The sequence below is a fragment of the Leptodactylus fuscus genome, chromosome 5 (genome assembly GCF_031893055.1).
Source record: "Leptodactylus fuscus isolate aLepFus1 chromosome 5, aLepFus1.hap2, whole genome shotgun sequence".
NCBI classification, from domain to species: domain Eukaryota; kingdom Metazoa; phylum Chordata; class Amphibia; order Anura; family Leptodactylidae; genus Leptodactylus; species Leptodactylus fuscus.
The window spans coordinates 149,140,294-149,154,632 of NC_134269.1; the positions used below are offsets into that span (position 1 = coordinate 149,140,294).

General features: G+C 41.4%; 1 protein-coding gene across 1 annotated transcript in view; it reads right to left on the reverse strand.

The window, feature by feature from the left end:
- The window catches only part of PLXNC1 (plexin C1), an 86,859-nt gene extending 77,656 nt beyond the window's left edge, over positions 1-9,203 (reverse strand). Inside the window, exons 1-4 of the mRNA XM_075274500.1 lie at positions 8,295-9,203; positions 6,248-6,379; positions 5,295-5,429; positions 979-1,079 (exon numbers count right to left, since the gene is read on the reverse strand). Of these exons, the coding sequence (XP_075130601.1) occupies positions 979-1,079; positions 5,295-5,429; positions 6,248-6,379; positions 8,295-9,203 (1,277 nt within the window). The remainder of the gene's footprint in view (positions 1-978; positions 1,080-5,294; positions 5,430-6,247; positions 6,380-8,294) is intronic.
- Positions 9,204-14,339: the final 5,136 nt, after the last annotated feature.

Consider the following 14,339-nt stretch of genomic DNA (forward strand, 5'->3'; position numbering starts at 1 on the left):
TTCAGTCTTTTCCACAGAGCAACAATTTGAAGATGTTTGTGAAGACTGAGGAGAATCAGCTCCTCCCATCTGCATTCACTGTGTGAAGAGAAAAATGACCCTCCCTCCACTCTCTGTGATTCTGTCCTGCTTATCTAATGTATCAATGGACAAACTTTGCCTAAGAGAGAGTAGACTGTATATTAGCTAGGTGGACACAACTAGTGACAGGAGCTTTAGGCTGAGGCCCCACAGGACGGCCTGCAGCTACAAAGCGCTGCAGGAAAAATCGCAGTGGCTATGCACCGCAATTCTTCCTGCAGCGCATTACCAGAAAGCTCAAGGAGTTTTCCTCTGTGGACTTTGTTACAATTATATCTACAGGGAAGCTGCCGTTGTTTCCATAGATATATTTTACATGCTGAGATTTCCAAAACCGCGCCGGTTTTGGAAACCACAGCGTGTCCGCACCACGGTTTTTACTGCAAAGTGGGTATGGGATTCACAAGCATCCCATCCACTTTGCAGTTACTGTAAAATGCCGCGATTTTTCCTGCGGTGTTTCTGCCGCAGGCAAATCGCGGTGTTTCTGGCCCGTGGGGTCCCGGGCTTAGAAAGATTTGCCAGACAGTGATTTTAAATAAAGTGCATTATGTTTTTGTACAGAATTATATAAAATGATACTACGTTGTCTAAAAAGTTAGTAACAATTTAAACCCTCTCCAGCTCTTCAATACGTTGACAGTGAAACTGAATCTCATCTTGAAAATGTAGTTTTAGGCCTATTTCACCAGGATGTATGAAAAGATTTTTCATATGTGTGGTAAGTATGGCTTTTACAGGTTATGCTTAATGTTGCTTATTTGTAGCCATAGTACTCAAATTTTTCTATTATTGTACTGTATTCATACTACAAAAATAAGGCGTGGCTGCTTTTAATGGTTTCTTAAATAACTTTGTCTAACACAGAGAGAATTAGATACATGAGAATGAGCAAACCTGTTACTTGACTGGCACCATCCGCAGTGTGGATCATACGCTGACAGGCAGTCATTGCACGATTCATGTTGTTCACACTTTGCAATCTTCAGACGTTTAATCTAAATAAAGAAATCACCATGGGTATGTAAGCAACTAAACATTAGATATAAGCCAGGTCTTATTTCAAGTATACACTTCTTGAAGACTTCTGTTAATAGCAGTAGGTCATGTAGGAAACCAGTTGTGTCTGAATCAGAAGTATTCGGACTGAGGAGAAATCCAATGGAAAGCGCCAAGGACTGCGCTCTCAGGGATAGATTGTATAAATCCAATTCTTTATTTAGGTCTAAATAATTTGATTTATATAATCTATCTCTGAGAGCGTAGTCCTTGGCGATTTCCATTGGATTTCTCCTCAGTCCGAATACTGATCCTATACACCCCTGGGTGTCCGGACCTGCTCGCTCCCTGGTACCAGAGAGGAACCCTCTGTAAATGAGTTTAAAGTAGTTGTGAATTCCTCATAACTTGACAAAGTGAGAGTTCTAAATTTATCTCTTTGTGTTCCACTTCACTAAGAATTACTACACTATGCAGCTCGGTGCTGTCTGTCTTCTTTTTGATGTCTGAATCAGCAGCAGATTAAGCTACAATACAATGCAATTTAATAATTCGACCGAGTGGCCTAATATGTGGAGGACGGAGCCATCTATTATGTTACAAGTCACAAACAGATCTATGATGTCAAAGAGATTAGCAAAACAGCTAAACAGAAACAGTTTGGAAGGGGAGGTGAGGACAAGAGAAGTGCCAAAAGTCTTTTCCCTCTGCAATGCATCTGCAGCAGCAAAAAGTTTATATGGTCCTGGCTTGCTAAGGCCAATATTAAGACCAATATTAAGAAACAAATGTTATTGTTTATACAATAAAAGGATATACAATTTCCCAATATACTTTCTGTATCAATTCCTCACGGTTTTCTAGATCTCTGCTTGTTGTCATTCATTCTGTTACTTCTAGTCGATAAAAGTCTGACCATGGTTATGTGATTTACCGTCCATGGTCATAATTCCTCTGCAAGCCACTTTTAGAGTAAAGTGTTTTGCATATACCCCGTATTTTTTTACCAGTCTACTCTAGAAATACAGTAACAGAGATCTTGTATAGCCTGCATCATAACTGTGGGCCCAATCCATTCTAATAGTGCATATATATATATATATATATATATATATATATATATATATATATATATATATCAGCAGGAAGTCCATCAGGGCCTGGAGTCTACCGGGAAGGATGTCAGCTATGGCCTGATTACATTCATCTCATGTGGGCATTGTCTAGTCACTCACCCTGAATGTTTATAAATGTAGGAAATATAATCTCCGGAAGATAGGAGATAATATCCTCCTCCAACCTAGGGGAATACGAGGAGCAAACGGTGGAATAAAATTCATGGAAACAGCTATGAATGTACAAATTCAGCCGTACTCTTTTGTCACAGACAAGATAGTAGAGTGAAATAGCCATTTCCAGTAAGATAGGTCAGCGATTTCACAACGGGTTGCACTAAAGTTTTTCATTTTTGGTAAAATATACAACATTTATCACGTGATAAAAAGGCTTTTTTCACCCATGATATACAAAGCAATGTTTCAACTCCCCTATAGAGTCATTTCCAGCAATATGTGAATGTAGTGTAGATGTATGGGTTAATAAAGTGCTTTTACTTTTTTTGATTTCTACTGGAGTACTGCTTCCCCTTTCTAAACGTTGCTACATGATTTTCAGGAAATTGAAGTTAAGCTGTTAGACTATGTGCATTCACCCAGGGAGAAGTTACTTTTAGGCTGAAGACTTGCATTGCAAAATTGTAGTGTTTTGGCTGCGGCTAAAAACACTGCGTTTTACAAGTACCTGCAAAGCAAATAGGATTTTGGCAAATCCTTCCTATCCACACAATGAGTTTTCAAAAACTGCTCACAGTATGTCAATTATACCTTCAGAAATGCTGGTGCTTTCCATATAGGTGTAATGAGGGCAGAAAGTCCACAGAAGAAAACTATGAATACGCAATGGAAAATGAAGAAAAAACACGATGCATCTCTGACGTGGTGTTTTCCGCACCGTTTCGCTACATGGAGGCCTCCGCCATAATTCATAGTGCTGTCCCACCCTTGACTTGAATTGTCCAGAATTTCAGTCAGTTTTATGCTGATGACCAGCTGTCAGACCCCATGAATCAGATAGTCTTGACATATCCTGAGGATAGGCCATCTTGTATGAAATCTGCCTGGTGGACATGGACAACCCCTTGCATTGTCTTGTAAACCATTTGTTGCAGTGTCTGTTGTAGTGACAATTCTTGATGTAAGTATGTCTCTCTTTCCGTTAACTTCCTTGGATGTGCAGTACTGTATACTACAAAAGTTTTAGACTAGTGTGGAAAAAATGCTGCAAAATATCATTTCAATAATTGATGTAACCACACTTTGGAAGAGGAGTTCTGGAAGTGATGATACAACTGCACAAAATCCTGGTCTAAGCCTCATCCAGTCTGTCTGGGATTACACTAAGAGACAGAAGGATTTGGGTGAGCCTACATCCACTGAAGATCTGCTCCTTTGAAGCTCCTTCAAAAACCGTGTGCAAGAAGAATTGATGTTGTTTTCAAGTTCAAAGTGTGGTCACAGCAAATCGTGATTTAATATAGATTTCTCTTTTGTTCATTCACTTAAAGGGATTCTATCATTAAGAAAAGTCATTTTTAGCTAAGCACATAGAAAGGCTATTCTATATATACCTTTTGTATGTAAATTGCCTCAGTAGTCTTTGAAGCCTGCTGTGCTGACTCATCTTCCTGCTAACACACACACACAGAGCAGACTGTGATCACAGAAACTTCCGGAGTGCACGGAGAAGGCTAATTAGCATATGAATAAAAACAGACTTATACAAAAACTACGTAGGCAATTTACATACAAAAGGTAGGTGTGGAATACCTTTTCTAAAGGCTGTGCAAGTATGTGTTAGCTAAAAATGACTTTTCCCAATGATAGAGCCCCTTTAATTTAGGTAATTGACAAAAAATAAACTATTAACACTTCCATTTTTGAATGCATTCTTATTTTGCTGCAATTTTTCCACAACTGCCTAAACCATTTGTACAGTACTCTATGCTTGGTTCTTGCTGTAGTTTTCTGACCTCCCTCTGTGTTTCGTGTTATCTTGCTGATTATAAGTGGTCAGAAAGGGAAATGTCTCTCATTAGAGAGAGAAGGTACAAGGACTTATTAGACCATGAAAGCCCTGCTAAGAATTCTGAATAAGGAATATGCAAATAAGTACCTCATTGGAGAAAAAAAGGAATTTGCTCCTAGCACCATCTTTTGGACGGTAGCTCCCTATAGATACATACCTGGTTTTCGAAAAACCTAACAACATAATCTGGGAATAATAGCCAAGCCAGAATAATGCTTCCAAAAGGAAGAGGTTCCCATCCCCAGACCGCTGGTTTGAGATGTCTGCCTCTCATCAGTGCAGAATACGATGATGGATGTGTGAGAGGTTTTGATGGGAGTCAGAGGCGGTAATGACTTTCATTAGGGAGAAAAGGTAGAGGGGAATTTGCTTCTAGAGGTGTGAATTAATAAAAATATGTTACATGGTACACTGGAGTATATAAATGGCTACATTGTGCTACTACAATGTGCTACCACTTCCAACCCAAGACTACTCCAGGACTATAGCTGGCCTAGGGATTCTCTGCAGCCATTCAGAGGATTTAAAGGGTGAGTACAAGGAAATTGCTCAGACTCTGTGTGTCAGAGATGAGTCATCAGCACAGCAGCCTCTGCTATACAGACTCATAGAGCAGACAGTACACAAACACTTCCGGTGCACGGCCTAAGCTCATTAACATATGAATAAAAAAATGACTTATTCAAAATCTACTGAGGTAATTTACATACAAAAGGTAGGTGTGGAATAGCCTTTCTAAAGGCTATGCAAGGATGTGCTTATCTAAAAATGACTTTTCCCAATGATAGAGCCTCTTTAAGTTTATTCACTTTAGATTTTATTCATTAGATTTAAATAGTACCCACTAAAAACTTGAGGTTAAAAGTAAATGGGCCAGAATAGTATCATATGGATTCTAGTTGCCAAGTCTCTGATATTATTTTTGTAATTCCTACAATGAATCCGCTATACTAAATATAAGCTGATATTTGACCTTATCTGCTCGACTAACATATATCTTTGTGGAAGCTTCCACAATGTCAACACAGAAAATATTGATAACCCATCTCATGTGAAACAAGTATACTAACCTCTCTATCTGTGGCAACATATAGATAGCTGGCATCAACAGGGTCCATGAGAATTGTTTGGAAAACAGGAGCTTCATTGGAAAACGTGTACAACTCTTCTGGACAGTTTGCTGTGTAGTTGGAGCTTAAAGAAACCTGAGTACAAAAAAGTTACAGTCAAGGAACACATTGTACTACAATCGATCCGTCTGGCAAGTTTACTGCACTTGTTTGTTTCTATGGCTTCTAGAGGTGTGCATTCATAAAAATATGTTACATGGTACACTGGAGTATATAAAATAGCTATTTATGGAGGACATTCATAAAAATGAGTGCAAATAAAACAAGAATTCTGATTCAGAAATCGCATATAAGAGTTAACAGTTATTTTAGTTGATAAAAAACAAACTTCTCAAGTCCTCAGACAGTTCTTTGGTCTTCTTTTTTTTCTCCATGCTCAATGTGATACACACAAGGACACAGGACAGAGGTTGAGTCAACTTTAATCCATTTCAACCGGCTGCAAGTGTGATTTAGTTATTGCCACCACCTGTTAGGTGCCTCAGATAAGTAACAGGTGCTGTTAATTACACAAATTAGAGAAGCATCACATGATTTTTCAAACAGTGCCAATACTTTTGTCCACCCCCTTTTTTATGTTTGCTGTGGAATTATATCCAATTTGGCTTTTTGACAATTCTTTTTGTGGTTTTCCATTGAATACAAATTAAATGAAGATATTAATACCAAAGAGTATGTGCTTGCAATCATTTTCTGAAAAAAAAATGAATATTATCAGAATTGCAGGGGTGCCAATACTTTTGGCCAACACTGTATTTATCTGCCAGAATATGTCATTGATTTTAATATAGGTCGCCATTTTGCATAGTTGTCCTCCTTCTGTCATATGGATAGTATATAAAACAACACAATTTTTGCTTTACACAATTAGCCATGTATGCCAGTAAACCCACCTTAAGTAATTTTCCATTTCCAGTCCCAAGAAAAACTACCAGTCGATTCTCTACTTCTTTTACATGTACAGCAGTTAGGTCTCCATGCGTCAGTGTAGGAGTTCCATGTAATGGCAAGAGATCAGTTGGGTTCTACAATAAATAAAAGAACAATTTATAATGAAATTTATGAACAAACCAAACCATGAAAATCTAAATAAGTTAAAGTCAGCAGGAAAGAGCTCTCGAGCAGCAATGGGGATGCGCTCATCGGCCTTTGAGCGCTGGGGCCCGCCCTCATTGCTGCGGAGAGCTCATTTGCATACCGGTTAAAACCGGTATTTCTACGGAGCGGCGCGGCGGAGACCACATCTAAAGGTAGGAGACGAATAGCCTTTCTTAAGGCTATTCCGACGTGTTCATTAGAAAAAAAGGTAGTTTAATGGTAGAATCCCTTTAATGAACAATGATAAAAGATAGGACGATACAGGACTAAAGATAAGGAAAGAAGAAGGAAGGGAAGAAACTGGGAGAAAGAATCAACGTGAATGTCTATGATACATTGGGAGCACTAATAATTGAACTTTTATTTTAGAAATAATTTTTCCACTTTCCCCCAGTCCCTAATATTCCTTCAAACTTCTGATGGAGGGGGGACATGAATCTGGGGGCAGAGATGGAGGGACATGAATCTGGGGGCAGAGATGGAGGGGACATGAATCTGGGGGCAGAGATGGAGGGGGGACATGAATCTGGGGGCAGAGATGGAGGACCATTGAATCTGGGGGCAGAGATGGAGAGGACGGCATGACACTGGGGGCAGAGATGGAGGGGACATGAATCTGGGGGCAGAGATGGAGGGGACATGAATCTGGGGGCAGAGATGGAGGGGGGACATGAATCTGGGGGCAGAGATGGAGGGGACATGAATCTGGGGGCAGAGATGGAGGGGACATGAATCTGGGGGCAGAGATGGAGGGGACATGAATCTGGGGGCAGAGATGGGGGGGACAAGAAACTGGGGGCAGATGAAGGGTGTATATGAAACTGGGGGAGAGATAGAGGGGGGACATATAATTTACGGGTGACTGTAGGAGGATTATACTGTGTGTGGGCACATAAAAAATGAATGAGTGGGCGGAGTCAACACAAAAGTGGGTGGGGCTAAATTTGCAGCGCCGCGCTACGCGCACCGCACATTTTGTCCCTCTTTCAGTTCTTCAAAAGTTGGGAGGTATGCTATTGGCCCCCAGACAAGGGCTAATGCTCCCCAAAGGCCCTCAGGCTACTAGTAACGCTATCCAGTAGCTCCCAGACAAATAATAATTTCCGCCAGTAGCTACTAGGCAAGTAGTAAAGTCCTCAAGTAGCCCCCAGGAAAGTAATAATGTAGCCCCCAGAGAAGTAATATCCCCAGTAGTCCCACACTGTAGCTATACTACATAACTAGAAAAACAAATAACACTTTCTCATCCTTGTCCCACCAAGCTCTGAGGTTCTAGTATTTTTCGTCTGCATCTTGATTCAATAGGTCTTGACCATTTGAGCCAACTACGTTCTATTCAACTACATCCTAATCCCTCCCAGAGTGCTCTCTTTTTTTCCATCTTTTTCACTGCCTCTATATTTTCCCCTTCTTGTTCCCAGTTTAAGCACTCAGTCTTCTATCTTCTATCTTGATAAGCTCACCTCAAGTCGCTACCTCAAGTTCAGCTCGGTTCATTTAGTAATATGCGTTTGCCTTGTAAATTGCCCCCGCCCCACCCATTGTTCAATGGTGCCTACTTCTTGACCCAGATCTGATGGTCTTCCCCAGCACAGTCCTCATATACAGTAGATAAAATCCATACTTATTTTACATGCAAGTTTATTCCTGAGGCTATGTTCACACCTGCATTTAATGTTTCTGTTGGGGGTTTCCATTACTTTTGATAAGTACCGTGTCACATGAAACCCTCTTTTTTCTGTCAAAATGGCAGATGCCTAATGGATTCTATTATACGGTTAGTCATTGGCCAAGCCAAAAGATTCTATAAATACGCAGTTTGCTCCTGCAGTTCATACTCACACATACGCCTGAACTTCCAGTGATAAAGTCATAAAAACATGTGGATGTTGCTTTCAGGACTGAGAAATCGTAAATGCAAAGCGCTGTTCTGTCTGCAGAAGCTGTACTGTTTGTAGTGAATATTCCAGCCCAAAGGAAGCTTTCTGAAGACTGAAATGCATAGGAGGATAATATGACCATTCTTCGTGGGTTGCTCCCACATATGAGATTTTTCTGGGAATGAAAGTTCAAGACTAATCTGTCTTCAGTTAGCACGACAACCGTGGCGCTACTGCCAACAGATGGGTAATAAGGGAAGATAAAGAAGTTTTTCCATTGAATTGCATCAACAAAGTTTAGGCCGTTAGTCTTATCCATTTGTGAAATATAATTAATGGAATCATAAACTGTAAATGTGCCATTATCTTGTTGCTTTACAGCTACGGTTTCAGGTTTTTCTTCATTTTTATTGTCAATAAATTTTGCAATAAATAATTTGCTGGAATCTTCTTCAAAGAATATTAAACCTCTAGCAGTATGCTTCATGTCCACGGGCACAGCCTTTGGTACAGCTTGTCCAATAGGCTTTAGGGTGTCCATATGTAGCAGCCTGCAAAATCCATTCTCCTCATTCCAACAAGTCAGCACACTGTCATTGTATGCAAGTAAGATTTTGTTATAATAAGTCGGCTTCTGTCTACGGTCTTGTTCTCCCATGCAGAATTTGTCATTTTCTCCTTGTGGTCCTGTTGTTTTCAACCTATGGAGAGTGTGATTGAGCTGGTATAGACAATTCTCTGTGGCAACTATAAGATACTGTCTGCCAACAGCAATGTTATTAATAGGATGTTTAAGATGGAAGAGTTCTTCAGTGGAAACAGGATCCATCAGCATAAAGGTGAAGAGAAGAGACAATGAAATGCAAGACATTCTGACCCCAGCTTCTCCTCTCTAGCTCTGAAGTTATAGTATGTAAAGTCTTGAAATCGTCTTATATCCCATAACTGGAAACCTACATGTTAAAAATATTTAGCAATTGTGAACTAGTTCCTGTTTCTAAAACGACTATGATAAGTCAGACTGACCTCTAGTCTCCAAAAATGCTGACTTCCTAAGTTGTGAAAGCTTGTGCACCCAGTGAGTTGCAGAATGCTTTCTGTAATGTTCTCTGTAAAGTGTGATGTATACATAAGGCGGCATATTCATAAGCATTTCTTCTTTTTTTTTCCTGTGTATTTGCTGATTATTAAAATTCAAAACAGGAATTTTTGTCACTGTTCAACAAATACAACTAATGCTAGGTTCATACGAGCTTTTGGCTTTCCGTTCTTTGGGCCCAAAGAACGGAAACGCACTCTTCTAAAAAAGTGGTTACCCACAGTAACCCGCAAACCCCATAGACTATAATGGGGTGCACTGGGTTTCCGCCTGAAAAATGCGGCAAATTTGGGGATGGAATTCTAACACTGGCGTGCATCCAGCCTAATACAAAATTATTATTATAAGAGCTTGTGCACACAGCTTGGATCCTGTACAGCAGTGCATGAGGCTGTACAACTTTCTAGTTTTGACTGATCAGATTCTGCTGGACAATATATGTACAGAGATACTCTTTTCTAGAAGCAACTAGGAGAATTCCTCCGGTTGTTTGCTTTGAGCAAGTCATGAGGATGTAGAGAGAAAATCATAATGAAAGCTGGAGCGCCCTCTAGTGACCATAACACAAACGACAATACATGGATGTTTGACTTAAAGAGGCCTATAGCGCTGTATAGCGTGAGCGGGGAGGAACACCCCCTCCCCTTCTGATAATACTCGTCTATGGACAAGCACTGTGAGCAGAGGGAGGGGGGCGTTCCTCCCCACTCACACTGTACAGCACTATAGGCGCTGCTTTGAAGAAGGACGTACCTGACTGATTGTCAGTAACTTCCTTCTGACTGTAAAGCGCTACGGTACCAGCACCAATAGCTCTTTACCCGGGGCACAGATCGGGAAAGCTGACAGTGTGCTGAATTCTTTCTTTTTTCCATACCTGCCTAAATCTTTTGCACAGTACTGTATATATACGTCATCATAGACTGCCATTGCTGCTTGTAGCAACCAAATCAAAGCTCAGCTTTCATAGTGCTCTGAAAAAGTGAAAATAAAGCTCTAATTTGATAGGTTGCTGTAGCTGAGAAAGAAGGCAGATTACTGTCAGACAACTTTTATAAATGAGGTCCAGACATATATATGTGTCTGCTTTATTCTGCATATGGTGTACGTTCCTAAGACAGTTTGAGGAAGCTCTTAGTTTCACTTCGCACAATGATGATATATTTATATAGTCTATTCTTTATTGTGGCCATCAGTGGCGTAACTAGGAATGGCGGGGCCCCGTGGCGAACTTTTGACATGGGGCCCCCCTGACACCGAAGATCTCGACCGAGTCCCTCCTACGCATTCCTGCGCACTCTATTATGACCAATAGTGGCCCCTGCATACAGTATTATGCCCCATAGTGGTCACTGCACACAGTATTATGCCCCATGGTGGCCACTGCACACAGTATTATGCCCCATAGTGGCCACTGCACACAGTATTATGTCCCATAGTGGCCCCTGCAGGACTAAATACTGTCACGTCACCCGCTGACCGCTGTACCAGGACAATTGTGGATAAAAAATTTGGTCATGTGCATTACAATTTAGTAACTCCATGTGCCTCATATTAATAGAAGTTAACCCCATCATGTCCCTCACATTAACCCTTGTGTACCTCATATAAGAGTTACTGATATGTGAGAGACATATGTCTCTCCATGTCTCTCACATATCAGTAACTCTTATGGTGAGGCACACAGGGGTTAATGTGAGGGACATGATAGGGTTAACTGCTATTAATATGATGCACATGGAGTTACTAAAACAAACATAATCACCCCAAATGCCTGATATTAATAAGCATAGTGACCCCAGTATGTACCTGTGTACCTGATATTAATAAGTATAGTAACCCCAGTATGAGCCTGTGTACCTGATATTAATAAGTATAGTAACCCCAGTATGTACCTGTGTACCTGATATTAATAAGCATATTAACCCCAGTATGTACCTGTGTACCTGATATTAATAAGTATAGTAACCCCAGTATATACCTGTGTACCTGACATTAATAAGTATAGTAACCCCAGTATGAGCCTGTGTATCTTTAGTTTCATTTTCCTGGAGTAGCTTCTTCTTCTTCTCCTCTTGAGTGTAGGATGGCAGGAGCTCGGCAGGGATAAGCCCCGCCTCCTGGGCTCTCCTCAGCCCTCTCATTGGTGGGCAGAGAACAGGCAGATAAAGGGAGGGGGGGGGGGGGAGAGGGGGAGCGTCCTGAAGCGCTGAGAGGAGCCAGACCTGCAGCTCCTGTGTGTCAGCCGTTGCTGCAGCTTCGGGGCCCCCTGTTGGTGGAAAGTATTCCACCAACAGGGGGCCCCGATCATTATACTCGGGGGTCTGAAAAGACCTCCAAGAATAGTGATAGCAGTGGTAGCAGCTGTCACCGGGCCCCTAATGTCCCGGGCCCTGTGGCAGCTGCCTCTGCTGCCTCCGTGGTAGTTACGGCACTGGTGGCCATCACTTTAACATGTAAAACAACATTCTGTGAACTACCACGTACATATAAGCAACAAATTAGGGCGTTGTGGGAAATAGCTAGCTGTAGTAGATGATTTAGGCTAAGGCCCCACAGGCTGGAAATGCCGCGCTAAAGGGCTGCGGGAACAACCGCGGCATGAACACATTGCGGTTCTTCCCACAGCGCTTTGAACAGAAAGTTCATGGAGTTTTCCTCCGCGGACTTTGTTACCATTATATCTACGGGAAAGCTGATTGCGTTTCCGTAGATATAATTAACATGCTGTGATTTCCAAAACTGCGACGGTTTTGGAAATTGCAGCGTGTTCGTGCTGCGGATTTTATCGCAAAGTGGCCATGGGATTCGCACGAATCCCATCCACTTTGCTGTTACTGTACGTTTCCCATGGGGCCCCGTCCTAAAGGTCCTATTAGACTTATAGATATTTCTGAATGAGCGCACATTTCACATTGGACTGGTTACACACACCCATGTTAAAGCCATCATAACCCCCCTTATATCCTTTCATTGTCCATTAGCAGCAGAGCCCTTCTTAGGCATGCTGTCAACTTTGCAGGAATGTTGCAGAGATATTGATGCCGTTAGCTTTGGTACCAATATCACTGCACTGTCAGAGGGGACAGCCTAACAGTTAAGTGTCATTGGTAGGGGGTGAGTAACCTCCACATTCAATAGTACAAGCTGTAAGGACATCTTTCTGATATCTCTGCAACTGGGACTAACGTGTCAGTTTTTCCAGTGTGTGCCTCAAATATTTTGTTTTCACAAGGGGTAAAGGAGAAAATGTGAAGGTCACGGCTCAGGTGCAGCTTGGCATTCACGGTTTGCATCTGTCCTGCTTGCTGTCAGCCCCTCAGGGACTCTGTCATCTGCTGCCTGAGATAAGATTCTCATCTCACTTCTTGGCATATGCAGCCATGCCCTATGAAATATGTAATGCAGACCTTTCATAGTTGCCTACATAATAGTATGACAACTATTCTCACAGATCCTATTCTTCTTTATCAGAACATATTGGCAAACCTCCCAACAGTCCCAAATTCAGCAGGACAGTCTTGAATTCTAGGTGCTGTGTCCTGATCAGTGGGAGGTATATCCTGTTTTTAACTCATCCGTTTCTGGAGGAACCATCCACTCTATGCTTTACCATTAGGTCCCTGCTCTGCTCGGAGAATAGGCACAATGTAATACCGTCAATCATGCCTGCAGTTCCCTGAGTCCACCAGAGCCAGAGATAGCAGACAGAACAGCAGGGGAATGGGGCAAGGTGACTATTCAGACATCATATCTTTAGCTAAAAACACAAAAATCTAGTGATAGAGCCCCTTTAAACTGTAGGGAAGCTGTAGGGAGACATGAAACTAGGGCAGCTGCAGGGAGGACATTAAACTATGGGCGAAGCTGGAAGAGAGACATTAAACTGGGGCAGATGGGTCAGGAAAATAAACTGTGGAAGCAACTGAAGGGAGACTTTATACTGTGGAGGAACTGGACGGGAAAACTAAAACCATGGGGGCGGCTGGAGGGAGAATCTTTGCTGTGGGGCAACTGGAGGGATATATTAAACTGTGGGAACAACTGGATGGGGATTTTATACTGTGGGGGTAACTGAAGGGGGGCATTATACTGTGGGAGCAGATGGAGGGGAGATTAAATTGTGGGTGCAAAAGGAGAGGAACTTTATACTATGGGGGACATTGCAGGGGGACATTATACTAATGGGGAATATTATGTTAGAGGGACCATTTTGTGCATTCATACACTACTTCAGTCACATCTCATTCTTTAATTGTCTTATTCTCAGCACACAGAGTTTACATGTATACCGTAGTTTCCGTGCGTACATGCTATGAAAGTGCTGATAAGTGTGTTCTGCTTGGCAAGGAGACTGCTTGTGTTTATTACATAATAGGATAGATGGAGACAAATATTTTTTAATTGAAGTGCAACAATTCTTACACTAACACTGATAAGATTTGAATGTCACATAACTATCTAGTATTCAGTTACAGGCTGAGATGAGAAACTGCAAGCAAATCATTGACCAAGCTTTCTAAGAAATGACGATGCAGTAAATGTATCTGATAGACATCAGGGTGGGGTTCTGGCCAGTAAACATTTGTTGGTAAGATATGTCCTTTATGATTTTCTGCTCACATATGACACAAGACTTAATATTTCTTCAAGTCATTGTGGTTTAATGCTTATGTTTTACACTTTTGGAGAGTGAGCCATTATTAAGCTGCTACTAAAGCTAACAGTATGAGGTAATGGATGGATTATGATCCTCGTGTTCTTTCAAGAGATGACAAAACCCATTCACATGCTGCTGAGTTTTACTTGTGAATGAGACATGCAACATGCAAACTATGAATCTACAACACTGTAGTATCAAACAGATTCTATTACAACATTCTATTACGGCACTTCTGAAGGTCTAGC